This window comes from Microcaecilia unicolor, chromosome 3, assembly GCF_901765095.1.
Source record: "Microcaecilia unicolor chromosome 3, aMicUni1.1, whole genome shotgun sequence".
Taxonomy (NCBI): Eukaryota; Metazoa; Chordata; class Amphibia; order Gymnophiona; family Siphonopidae; genus Microcaecilia; species Microcaecilia unicolor.
The window spans coordinates 396374630-396388927 of NC_044033.1; the positions used below are offsets into that span (position 1 = coordinate 396374630).

At 43.0% G+C, this 14298-nt stretch overlaps 1 protein-coding gene across 1 annotated transcript in view; it reads left to right on the forward strand.

Annotated features, from left to right (window-relative positions):
- Positions 1-5840, forward strand: part of GATA4 (GATA binding protein 4) — a 118527-nt gene extending 112687 nt beyond the window's left edge. The window contains exons 5-6 of the mRNA XM_030198718.1: positions 3487-3620; positions 3737-5840. Of these exons, the coding sequence (XP_030054578.1) occupies positions 3487-3620; positions 3737-3892 (290 nt within the window). The 3' untranslated portion in view covers positions 3893-5840. The remainder of the gene's footprint in view (positions 1-3486; positions 3621-3736) is intronic.
- Positions 5841-14298: the final 8458 nt, after the last annotated feature.

Below are 14298 nucleotides of genomic sequence, written 5' to 3' on the forward strand. Positions count from 1 at the left end.
AAGCTGTCATCCTGGTGGTCTCACTTCTCCCTTCAAGCTCCAAGAGCCTGGGCTTATCTGCAACTTTTGAGTTCCATGGTAGTGACCTTGGAGAAGGTGACCTGTACGAAAGCACACATACATCTGCTTCAACAGGCCCTGCTGTCCCACTGGTCTTCCAGTTGTCTGCAGTTGAAAGTGATTCTTCCTTTCCCAGCCTATCTCAAGGACCAGCTTACCTGGTGGTCCTGTTCAGATTATCTATTGAGGGAGTTCCCCGGACTCTCCAGTCTGTCAGGCAACCAAGTAAATTAGCGGCACTAGTCACCTCTGGAAGCAATTCTCTCAATTAATCTGCTAGATACAAGAGCTATTCACTTCATTCTCCTTCACTTTCTACCCAACCTGGAAGGAAAGGCAGTATGAGTGTTGTCAGACTGTTGAACAACGCCACAGCAGTGGCTTATGTCAACAAGCAAGGGGGCACCAGGAGTACAGCAGTAACTCAAGAGGTTACAGTACTATGCAGCTGGGGAAAAGCTCATCTCTTTGCTTTCTCAACGAAACACATCGCATGGGTGGAAAACGTATGAGCAGACTTTCTCAGTCACCAAACTCTAGACCTGGGAGAATGGGAACTGAATCCCATTGTGTTTCAGCTGATAGTGGATCACTGAAGAAAGCCTCTGTTCAACCTCATGGCAGCTCAGAGGAGTTTCAAGTGCCCAGCCTTCTTCAATCACAGAAAAAGAGAGGGTGCATTGGAAATACATACTCTGATTCAACACTGGGTTTGGCAGCAGCCCCTCTATGTCTTCCAGCCTTGGTCTCTGGTCAGTCAAGTGATCTTAAGGATTACAAGACATCCTTTTCTGGTAATTTTGATTGCCCCAAATTGGCTATGTTGGTCTTGGTACATGGATCTGGTGAGGTCCAGCTACTGGGGGAACCTCCTTACCTACTTCCCAGAGGACTGGACCTTCTGTGACAAGGTCCAGTCATTCTGAAGGATCTGAATCCATTCGGCTTACAGCCTGGCTCTTGAGAGGCAAAGATAAAGTATCTGTGGTTATGATCCTTCAGTAGTAGCAACTCTTCTTAGAACATGTAGGCCCTTTACATTCTTATCTTATATGCAATTCTGGAAGACGTTTGAACACTGATGTGTAGACTGGAGTGCCAAGCCCCACAGGGCAGAGCTGCACCTGATCTTGGTCTTTCTCTTGGAGACTCTGGATAAGAGTTTGGTTCTTAATTCACTTAAAGTTCAGGTGGCAGCTCTAGCATGTTTTCAGGGAAAGATTAGAAAACCGTTCTTGGGCTCCCACCCAGATGTATGTTTCCTCCTAAGGATTATATATGAAGTGGCAGGTTGTCGCTTCCTCAATCTAGTCTTGTAAACATTCTCAGAACGTCCCTTTGAATCTTTGAAGAGGACATCATTCTATCCTTGAAAGTAGTTTTCCTGGAAGCCAATTCTTTGTCTCATAAGGTTTCTGAGTTTCAAGCCCTTATATGTAGGGATCCTTTCTTGCAATTTACAGGGGATTCTGTATCCATTCAGACTGTTTCATCCTTTTTACCCAAGGTGGTATCATCTCATTTGAATCAGGCGTTGGTTCTCCTGCCGTTCCAGGTGACCAAAAAGCAAGGACTTGAGAGGATGTTTAATAAACTGGATGTTCGCAGGGCTTCCTCTGTTTAGAAATCTGACCATCTCATTGTCCTTTTCAGGGGTCCACATAAAGGGCTCATTGCCTCTAAGTACACTATTGTCTGGTGAATCTAGGTGACAATTGAATCAACATACATCTCTAAACACAGAATGATACTGAAGTGTCTCCTGACTCATTCTATAAGATCACAGATGGCTTCTTGGTCTGAATATGGAGTGGTTCTCCCAGAAGAAATTTTCAAGGCAGTGACTTGGTAGTCACTGCATTCTTTTGTTAAGTACTACAGTACTGATGTATTGGCATGTGAAGATAGTGCCTTTGGCAGGTTGGTTATTGAGGGATAAAGCTTTGGTTAGGACTGGTCTAGCAGGATGATACAGAAGGTGAAATTATTCTTACCTTCTAAATTTCCTTTCCTTGAGTCCTACTAGAACAGTCCAGTGTCCCACCTGTAAAGACATCAGGTCTATGATTCTGTTTGAGGCACTCTTTATTTCCCTCTGCTGTCTAGGTATATAATTTTATAAGAAGAATATTGGATATCAAAGAGTTTCCTGGGATGGTTCTGGGGTCCTTATTTCTTGTTTATTTTTCCTTCTTGTTTTAAAGTAGTTTACCTATTATAAGCTTTGTCAGTTGACGTTATCAGAATAGTCAAATTTCTCTGCCTTCCATGCCTTCTCGATTGTGCCTTACTCCGGGCTCCTTAAGCAAGAATGAGTAAGCAGAATTAGTATTTATAGCACTCCTAGATGAGGGGAAGGGGAGAGGAGAAGGGATACTATACATATTTGATAATTAAGATACAATCTGTAGATTATTTGCTCAATGTATGTATAGATAAGTGAATAAAGATTTTTCATTAAAAAAAATTCTCTGCCTCCCATCTGCTGGTTGGGACTGGTAAATTAGCAAGTAAAAATAATGTCACTGTATGGACTAGTTGATTCTCATATTGCTGCTCCTGGAGGAGCTACAGATGATAACTTTAAAAAAAAGTTTATAAAGCAAAAGACTTAAAATGAATTACTTTTCTGCTTCTGCAGGTGTCATATTATTGTTTATCATATGGACTCTGGGTTGGACTAAGGTGAAAGCATCTAATGGTTTCAGGTTTACAATATAGATCAGTGGTTCTCAGCACATTCCTCAGAACAAACCCAGCCAGACGGGTTTCCAGGATATCCACAATGAATGCGCATATGATAGATCTGAATGCACTGCCTCCATTACATGCAAATTATTTCCTTTGTATTCATTATGGATATCCTGAAAACCTGACTGACTGGGTGTGTTCTGAGGAATGGGCTGAGAAAAACTTGTGCAGATGTCTCCTTCACAAACTTATTTTAACGCAGACTCATAACTGTGGTATTGCCAGTGTCCTATCTTCCCTAGTCTCTTCAATGCCACTCATAGGGATTCTTGGTAGGTTATGGCAATGAGATTTCAAGTTCAGGTTTACATGATAGCATGTTCTTGGGGCTGAGAAAATTAATCTAGCTTGTTGAATGTGTGTTTTAGGGTGCACAGTGGGTAAAGTGGGCAAAGTATTGTAATATTTTAACATTTGAGAGAACCGCCAAGGATTTTGCATCTTAGGTATGCATGGAAGGGTGTATAGTCCTACTAGGCTAGAGTGGGCTTCCAAACAAATCAGAGCTTTCTGTGCTTCTCTGCCTTTCCTTCTATGTTTGTGAAGGTGACAACATCCAAAAGATATTTTCTACCTCCTTTCTGGAAGGATGCTTTAGCATTTCTTGTGCTAAAAATGTGAATAGATAACAAACCATAGAAAGTATCCATCTATAATGTTGTTGTTTTCTTTTAGGGTCAGGCAGTAGCGAGAGTCTAACTCCTACCACTAGCTCCACCAACTCCAGCACCAATGTAGAGGACATACGGCCTATAAAAATAGAACCAGGCCTCTCATCTCATTATGGACACACAAGTGCCATTTCTCAGGTATGGGAGAGGAAGATCAGAAAGATGGTTTTAAATGGAGATTCCATTGTGTTTTGTTTGCATTTGAGATCCATGGACATGTTTTCTGATGTCATTTTGTCCTTTACCTTTCTTAGGCATCATCGGTTTCTGCAATCTCAGGGCATGGTTCTTCCATTCACCCTAATCTCTCAAGCCTGAAGCTTTCTCCACAAGGGCACCATTCTGCTCTGACTACATCTCCGCAAACCAGCTCTAAACAAGACTCCTGGAATAGCCTCGTCTTAGCCTAAAGGACATCTTCTCCTATGTACTTCAGACTCATCTAAAATATGACAATATTCTCTAATAAAATCACTCTTCTGTTTCTTTCTTCTGGATGATCTGATGTGACTCTGGAAGAACACTTCTAAGTGATAAGAAGACTTCCATAGATTTGAGGGTTTGACTTTTGACAAATAAAAAAAAAAATAAACATAAGAGAGAGGCAAAACTAATACAGTCACGGCATGTTCCCTTGAACTAAAAGCAGTACTAGCCTGTGGAAAAAAAAGCAGATATTAGACTCCAAGAAAAGCCCTGACTTGAATGGGATGCTTACATTCTTCTCACAGAGCTACCGAAATAGATGACTCCAGTCCTTTTTCTGAAGGCCCAATAGTAACCACTCAAGGTTAGGTGGAGCCTGACCCCAAAAGTTCTTAGATAGATTTGGCTGAGTTAATACATTTAGTAGAACTGCTGATCAAGCACCAGCTGGCTTCATTTTTATTTGATCCAAAGGTCTTAGAAGTTTATTTAATATTGACTTTTTCTTCATAATCCTGGGAGCATATTTAGAAGAACCTGTACTTGAAGATGATGAAGACAATGTTGCAGACAAAACAATACAGTTAAAACTACTGTTTCCCTGAACTGGGCTGGAAAGACTATTGTGTTATGCCACCGATGAAGAAGGTTCTCGGATGTAGATATGGTCTAGTCTGGCAAACAGCACTGATATTAAATAGAACTTTAACCATAAGTATAGAAAGGAAATAGGGCCCTTCACTATTAATGCACTGTCTCTCCGAATTATTGCTGTTCTTTTAATGTCTAGACACTTTTCCATTCTTCTGGATGTTGTATTGCCACCAGCATCATTTTCCTTAATGAAGAGCTACAGTTAATATAGCTGCCTCTTCTATAGCCTTCTAATCATACTTGCCAGCCCTGACCCTCAAAATATACAGAAAAAAATGTATACTTGAATAGGCTGAGAATATGAAGCCGTGTTCAATAGCTAAGCAACTAAAAATTTCATTATGCACAGGCAATGAAAATTTGTCCTTGGTAATCTTACATTACTACTTAATGTTTTTTGAGGCAAGTGGAAGGACAACTTAGATATGACAGCTGTATGATAAAGTTCTAGGGAAATAAAACCAAAGGTAGAGTTGTGTGTTCAGGGGGAGCACTGTGAATGGAGCTTGTGCAGCCTCAACCCGTTAAACTTTAAAAGGAAGCACACTGTCAAATGTGTTTGTTTTAATTGAGTGTTGAAGTTCGTTTTGGTTTTTAATGTTTCAGACTGGCAGAAATCCCTAACTCTATGCTTTTTGGTCCACTCTGTCCACAGATCTTATCTGCCTGTGGCCAAGACTATAAGAGAATATGTAAGAACATAAAATTCAGACATTAATGTTAGACTTCTCTGGCCAGTGATAAATGACTCCATCCATCCTTAAAGTCATCTTGTGACCTAAAGTTGTAATATAGCCATATCCAGGGGTAAAAGATGAGGACGCTACAGGCTGACTTCATCTCCAATACTGCAAATCTTGGGCTATTTTACAGCCCTTTTTTTTTTTGTAAAAGATTTCTTTTATTAGTTGCAATTAGAAAAGGGGAAAAGAAAAGATCACTATGTACCTGTGGTTAGAAAAGTGATTCTGGGGGATCTGGACAGCTTTCCTCATTGGCACAGAATGAGGGACACTTTTGCTAAATTCAGCCCTTTGTTCAGTGATATAACAACCTAGTGAAAGAATCTGAGGTCAAACCTGCAACTATGTTGTAAACGGCAGAAGAGGGAACATTAAGTCCCAGTTATGGTCCTTTGATGGCAACCACTGCTGGGTTTCTGAAAAATCTGACATACAACAGACCAAGAGTTGTTTTTCTCTTTGTGAACGTGCAATGCATTCTAATCACTGTTTCAACAAAATCATTATGTAATTAAAACAATAATCTTGATTGACAGATTTGAATATGGCTGATTGGAGGGGCGAGTGAATTTCAGAGGGGCTTAATGTTGATTGACTGTTCTTAATGTTTTTGAAAAAATGTGGGTTGGCTACCTGTGGCACCCCTTCTCCCTCTGCTTAGTGCTCACTGAGAAGTCCCACAAAATAAGATGCTATTTCTGACAACAAACCAAGCTATAATTTGAAAGATGTAAAAATTATTATTATAGGTTGTATGAATACTAGTACACATATCTTCTACACCTGTGGAACTTATAAAAATAAAGTTTCTTCATTGAACTAAAAGGTAGACAAGTTATTGTGATAACACCGTTGAAAATAAGAAAAGCAGTACCCAACGTGAATGGAAAATGATGGCTCATAGAATACAATGAACATATAGTAACATAGCAGATGACGGCAGAAAAAAGACCTGCACGGCCCATCCAATCTGCCCAACAAGACAACTCATGTGTGCTACTTTTTGTGTATACCCTACTTTGATTTGTACCTGTGCTCTTCAGGGCACAGACTGCATAAATCTGCCCAGCACTATCCCCACCTCCCAACCACCAGCCCCGCCTCCCACCACCGGCTCTGGCACAGACCGCATAAGTCTGCCCAGCACTATCCCCACCTCCCAACCACCAGCCCCGCCTCCCACCACCGGCTCTGGCACAGACCGCATAAGTCTGCCCAGCACTATCCCCACCTCCCAACCACCAGCCCCGCCTCCCACTACCGGCTCTGGCACAGACCGCATACAGTGGGGGAAATAAGTATTTGATCCCTTGCTGATTTTGTAAGTTTGCCCACTGACAAAGACATGAGCAGCCCATAATTGAAGGGTAGGTTATTGGTAACAGTGAGAGATAGCACATCACAAATTAAATCCGGAAAATCACATTGTGGAAAGTATATGAATTTATTTGCATTCTGCAGAGGGAAATAAGTATTTGATCCCTCTGGCAAACAAGACCTAATACTTGGTGGCAAAACCCTTGTTGGCAAGCACAGCGGTCAGACGTCTTCTGTAGTTGATGATGAGGTTTGCACACATGTCAGGAGGAATTTTGGTCCACTCCTCTTTGCAGATCATCTCTAAATCATTAAGAGTTCTGGGCTGTCGCTTGGCAACTCGCAGCTTCAGCTCCCTCCATAAGTTTTCAATGGGATTAAGGTCTGGTGACTGGCTAGGCCACTCCATGACCCTAATGTGCTTCTTCCTGAGCCACTCCTTTGTTGCCTTGGCTGTATGTTTTGGGTCATTGTCGTGCTGGAAGACCCAGCCACGACCCATTTTTAAGGCCCTGGCGGAGGGAAGGAGGTTGTCACTCAGAATTGTACGGTACATGGCCCCATCCATTCTCCCATTGATGCGGTGAAGTAGTCCTGTGCCCTTAGCAGAGAAACACCCCCAAAACATAACATTTCCACCTCCATGCTTGACAGTGGGGACGGTGTTCTTTGGGTCATAGGCAGCATTTCTCTTCCTCCAAACACGGCGAGTTGAGTTCATGCCAAAGAGCTCAATTTTTGTCTCATCTGACCACAGCACCTTCTCCCAATCACTCTCGGCATCATCCAGGTGTTCACTGGCAAACTTCAGATGGGCCGTCACATGTGCCTTCCGGAGCAGGGGGACCTTGCGGGCACTGCAGGATTGCAATCCGTTATATCGTAATGTGTTACCAATGGTTTTCGTGGTGACAGTGGTCCCAGCTGCCTTGAGATCATTGACAAGTTCCCCCCTTGTAGTTGTAGGCTGATTTCTAACCTTCCTCATGATCAAGGATACCCCACGAGGTGAGATTTTGCGTGGAGCCCCAGATCTTTGTCGATTGACAGTCATTTTGTACTTCTTCCATTTTCTTACTATGGCACCAACAGTTGTCTCCTTCTCGCCCAGCGTCTTACTGATGGTTTTGTAGCCCATTCCAGCCTTGTGCAGGTGTATGATCTTGTCCCTGACATCCTTAGACAGCTCCTTGCTCTTGGCCATTTTGTAGAGGTTAGAGTCTGACTGATTCACTGAGTCTGTGAACAGGTGTCTTTCATACAGGTGACCATTGCCGACAGCTGTCTGTCATGCAGGTAACGAGTTGATTTGGAGCATCTACCTGGTCTGTAGGGGCCAGATCTCTTACTGGTTGGTGGGGGATCAAATACTTATTTCCCTCTGCAGAATGCAAATAAATTCATATACTTTCCACAATGTGATTTTCCGGATTTAATTTGTGATGTGCTATCTCTCACTGTTACCAATAACCTACCCTTCAATTATGGGCTGCTCATGTCTTTGTCAGTGGGCAAACTTACAAAATCAGCAAGGGATCAAATACTTATTTCCCCCACTGTAAGTCTGCCCAGCACTATCCCCGCCTCCCAACCACCAGCCCTGCCTCCCACCACCGGCTCTGTATAAGTCTGCCCAGCACTATCCCTGCCTCCCACCACCGGCTCTGGCACAGACCTTATAAGTCTGTATGAGAACTGATTATGGCATGACGTTGAAAGCCTTTAGTAATGTCATCCCTGGGTTTTGGGGCTCCAGAGAGCAAATATCTAGGGAAATTCAGGGGCCCTTTTACTAAGCGTCTACATGTGCCCAACGCACGCCAAAATGGAGTTACCGCCCAGCTACTGTGTGGCTCTTGTGGTAATTTCATTTTTGGTGCACGTCCGATACACGCGTACGAATAATTTTTATTTTCGGACGCGCGCCAAGTGGCATTTGATGCGCGTAGGTCATTACTGCCCAGTTACCGTGTGAGTCTTTACTGCTAGGTCAATGGCTGAAAGTAAGGTCGCAGACCCAAAATGGACATGCGGCAATTTTGATTTTGCCGTATGTCCATTTTCGTCAAAAATTTAAAAAGGGCCTTTTTTACAGGCGCGCTGAAAAATGGATCGGCGCACACCCAAAACCTCTGCCTACACTACCGCAAGCCATTTTTCAGTGCACCTTAGTAAAAGGACCCCCTCAGGTTTTTCTGAACAGCAGTAGATTGAGATCATGCTCCATATACCTTGGCTTAGGAGTGAGGTTCAGTGTTCATTGTTACTGTGGGATCCTTTTACTAAGCTGTGCAAGTTAATGGGCTTAGCATGCCGTAATGTGGGACTTTCCTATGAACTAAGGTCTAGATTCTATATATGGCGTCTAAAAAATCCACGAGGTAAACATTTCTGCCTCAGCATATTCTATAAACAGCACCTAGATTTAGGCACGGTATGCAGAATATGCTTAGTTGATATACAAGCGCCTAAAACTGCGTGCGTCCATTTAGGCCAATGAAAATGTGTCATAGATCCCTGCGCCATATTCTATAACTACGTGCATAAATTGTGGAATGCCAACAAAATGCCCATTTCCCTACCCATAGCCACGCCTCTTTTGAATTGCACACATTAGAATTTAGGCGTAGTTCATTACAGAATACACATAGCGAGTTGTGCATGTAAATTCTAATTATTGCCAATTAGTGCTCATTATTGCTTGTTAAGTGCTGTTATCAATGCTGATTAGCTTGTTAAGCCAATTAAGTTATGGGCATTGTTATAGAATATGCCTGGATTTTGGCACAGCTCTCTAGGCGTGCTATAGAGAATCCAGCAGTAAGCCCATTTCTAGCACGTTCACAAAATAGGCACTTTTCTGTTGTTGTTTTTTTTTTATTTCTGGCCATACGCTAATGTTAGCATTAGCACATGATCGTTAAAAAAATTAATGCAGGAGCGCTTAGCAGCTCCTATTTAATAAGGGCTAAGGGCTCCCAGATTATAGATGCATCAACCAGTTAGCGTACACTGATGTCACCACCCTAGCTGACTAGTGCATCTATGACCATTCTCTGTCCCTGATGTGCCTCTGCCAATAAAAATAAATTAATACCATGCACCTAGCACCAGGGACATAGCCAGACTTTGGCGGGGGGGGGTCCAGAGCCCGAGGTGAGGGGGTACATTTTAGCCCCCCTGCCATTGCCAACACCTCCCCCCTGCCATTGTCGACCCCCCCCTGCCGCCGCCGCCGCCACTACCACCTTGACCCCCCCGCCGCCGACCCTCTCGACCCCCCTCCCGCCGCCAACCCTCCACCACCATCGCCGTCACCTACCTTTGCCGGTGGGGAACCCCCAACCCCTGTCAGCTGAGGTCCTCTTCTTCCTTCGTTCTGTTTCTGAGTCTGACGTCCTGTATGAAGGAAGAAGAGGACCTCGGCTGGTGGGGGTTGGGGTCCCCCACCAGCAAAGGTAGGCAACGGCGGGTTGGCGGCGGGAGGGGGTTTGAGAGGGTAGTCGGCAGGGGGGTCCAGGGCCAAATCTACAGGGGCCCAGGCCCCCGTGGCCCCACATAGCCACGCCCCTGCCTAGCACAAACAAATAGCAAAACAAGCAGAGAATGCTTTAATTCATCCTGCGTTAGGCCATTTTCCCTACATGAAGCATCCCATCCCCGCATGCCCTGTCTCTGTCCCTGTCTCATCCCCGCAGGCCCTGTCTCTGTCCCCACAGTTTCTGACCCATCCTCTTGGGCTCTGTTCTCAACTGCAAAAGCCTTGAACACATACTTTTATATTTAAATCGTTTTATTAAAGTATAAAAAGGATCAATATGTTGTACAACTGTTGTTTATAAATCACAAATAGAAAATAATAATAAAAACAAGCAACTTGTCTTTTTAGAAGATGTGCTGGGTAGCAGGAATGTACAGGATCTCCCATGCAAATTTTGCTAGTTGTAGCCAGCATGTTTGCTTGTTTTTCCAAAAAAATCAGAATATCATCGTCTGCATCACTCAAACATAAATAACAGTCCAGTTCATTAAAAGGCTTCAAAGTAGAAAATGACATGGGGACAAAGTTTGTTCCTGTCTCCACGGCTCTGTCCCCATCTCCTCCCTATCCCTGTGGGATCTGTCCCCATCTCCGCCCCATCCCCACAGGTTCTGTCCCCGCCCCATCCCCGCAGGCTCTGTCCCCGTCCCTACAGTTACCGCAGGTCCCCTTCCCCATGTCAGTCTCTTGTTCCTCCTTTTTTTTTCATACAGATTAGTTGGAATGAGTATTAAGATCTTAGCAGTGCAAGGGTGGTGGTAAATTGAGCTTGCTCTGAGGAAAAGGAGGTCGTCAATGGAGTACCGCAGGGATCGGTCCTAGGGCCGGCTCTTTTTAACATCTTTGTGAGCAATATTGCGGAAGGGCTGTCTGGAAAGGTTTGTCTCTTTGAGGATGATACTAAACTCTGCAACAGGGTGGACACCCTGGAGGGTGTGAATGACATGAGGAAGGACCTAGTGAAGCTAGAGGAATGGACAGATATTTGGCAACTAAGGTTTAATCCCAAAAAATGCAGGGTCATGTACTTGGGTCGGTCACAAAAATCCGAGGGAACGGTACAGTATAGGGGGTGTAGTGCTTCAGTGTGCGAAGGAAGAGCGGGACTTAGGGGTGATTGTGTCTGACGACCTTAAAGCTTTCAAACAGGTAGAAAAAGCGACTGCCAAAGCCAGAAGGATGCTTGGGTGCATAAAGAGAGGCATGACCAGCAGGAAAAAGGAGGTGATAGTGCTGTTGTATAAGTCTCTGGTGAGGCCTCATGTGGAGTATTGTATGCAGTTCTGAAGACCGCACCTACGGAAAGATATAAACAGGATGGAGTCAGTCCAAAGGGCAGCTACGAAATTAGTAAGCGGTCTTGAATGCAAAAATTATAGGGATAGGCTTATGAACCTCAACATGTATACGCTGGAAGAGAGGAGGGAGAGAGGAGACATGATAGAGACGTTTAAATATCGAAGGGCATTTATGTACAGGAAGAGAGCCGTTTTCAAATAAAGAAGAGCTCTGGAATGAGGGGGCAAAATGACAAAGATAAGAGGGGATAGGCTTAGGAGTAAACTAAGGAAGTATTATTTCACAGAAAGGGTGGTGGAGGCGTAGAATGGCCTCCCGGTGGAGGTGGTGGAGTTGAGGACTGTTCTAGAATTTAAAAAGGCATGGGATAAGAATGTGGGATTGCCTAGGAACAGGAGGAATTAGGAGTTACAGAGGATGGGCAGACTGGATGGGTCATATGGCCTTTATCTGCCATCATGTTTCTATGTTTCTATAACCTATTTAATATATAACTCCCGTTTATTCTTTCCATCCCAAAAGGCTCAAGGCAGTTACATTCATATAAAACCATAAATTACAATTTTCACATACAGACAACTGCAAAACATCATACCACTAACATACTTTCTCAACCTAAGATAAATTTTAGCAGTACATAACCAACTCTTGTTATCTTCTCTGAGATAAATGCTGCTCAAAGAGCTACACTTTGTTTTGGGGGTGTTTTTTGTTTTGTTTTGAAAGCCTAAGTTTAGCCCAGACTTTTAAGGTTGGTTGAGAACAAATTCCATATAAGTTAGGCAACATGGAAATGCTTTTTCCATAGCGCACTATGGATTTTCCCACTACGTTTAATAGACCTACTGTTTCTATTCTGGTCATTGCAGCAATGATCCTGAGGACAAGAAACCATGCACTATAGCTGCATCTGGAAGTTTGTATGATGGGCTCCAAATCAAGCTACCAGATGTCACCCTTAACAGCGATCATAGTTCCCGCCATCTCTTTCCTCCTCCCCATCCAAGGGCTGCAAACAGTACCTCCACAATATCCCCTTACTCAGCCAATTCAGGGTGAATAAGGACCAACCTGGGAATTAAACTGGGAACACTCCCCACAGCAGTGTACATGCTTCCAGTAAGACACCAGACTGGTCTAACCCAGCATATAATTATGATGGGCTCATGAGTCAGAAGACATATCCCCCAGTGATATTGCTGTGCAACTCCTTAATGACATTTGCAATAAAGTACCATAGAGGAATCTGATATGGAGACAGATTTAAAGATGGAGGTCCATAGTAATGGGATGCTCAAGTATAGTATTAGACGATTCCAGAAGAGAAGGATGTGATTGTCGTTATTTATTTATTTATTTATTTATTTATTTATTGCATTTGTATCCCACATTTTCCCACCTTTTTGCGGGTTCAGTGTGGCTTACAATATATTATGAATGATGGAAATACAATTTGTTACAAATCAGGTTATGGATTACATTGTGAAAAGTTAAACGAGACAAAATCAAAGTATCGTTAAGGAATATATCAATGGAAAAGAACATTGAAACATCGGAAGGAAACAACGGGAAATTAAAGGGCACTATATGATAACAAAAAAGACATATGGTATACATTTTTCTGTGAGTAGAGGTATGAGTGTGGTGAGATTAGGGGGTTGAGAATTCATAAGTGGATGTATTGATGTATTACTGAACAGTGAGTGTGGACTTTATGTGTTTTGGTTCTTTCCGTAAATTTTATCAAAAAGATGTGTCTTCAATAACTTGCGGAAGTTGGTTTGTTCGTAGATCGTTTTCAGGTTAAAGAAATAGATCTGAAAACAGGGCTGGAGGAAGATAAAATGTAAAAATATCAATTGGGATCCTCAATTAGACAGAAGGCCTGGTGTATGTAATCTTCTGCTGTTCTTATTTTCGTTTCTTTGATCTGAGGTTCACCTCCCCGAGGCAGTAAGTGAGGTTTGTAGCACAATAATACACAAACAGGTATGGCTTGGAAAGAGATATGTTATATAGAAATAAGCTTGTTACAAAATGTACAACACTTGGAACAGATGATTAGGAAGCAGCAGTGTGTGCATGTATGTCTGTCTTTCCAGAGTATAGCTCTGTGCCTGTCCCTCTGAGTCTGCATGTGTGTGAGTGAATGTGTCCATCCTTTGTGAGACTGAGGAGAGGTGTGTGAATGGCTATTTCCCTTTGTGTGTGCCTTTATACCTACTGAAGATTGCAGTGTATTCTTAGCATTGCTGAGACAAAAGAAAAGAAGGCATGGTTTACGTCTTAAGCCACTTTAGGGAAAAATTATTTGGCTAAGAATCAAGTTAGTGTAGTATGAGAAGAGTTCAAGAAAATAGCAGAGGGTCTTAGGCAACTGTCAAGGAAATTTGGATTTCCTAAGCTATTACCTATATATGGCAAAAGGGAAGACAGGCTGCGTCACAACAGGAACTTCAAATGCAAGATGGGAGAGCCGAGTTTGGAATTTATTGAAAACTGGGATTTTGTCTTCAGTGATGAAATACTTCACAGATGATGATGACCTGTATCTGTCTGAAAAGAGAACCAAGATTGTAGCTGAATATAGCTCAGGTCATTCTCTGACAGAAGTTTACATTAGATAACAGGATAGCAGATAGCAGATGATTGAATCTGGTTATCATCCCCAACAAATAAATGGGGAGTGGAGAAACACACACTATTGTTAGTTAGGAATGGAGAAGTTGATATTCAGAAGATGCTCCTGCCCACTTAAAACCATGCTGAGCTGGCTAGTCACTGAATATCAGCTTTGTCCACCAAGGCAGTGCTGAGTTGAAATCGTGCTGATCCT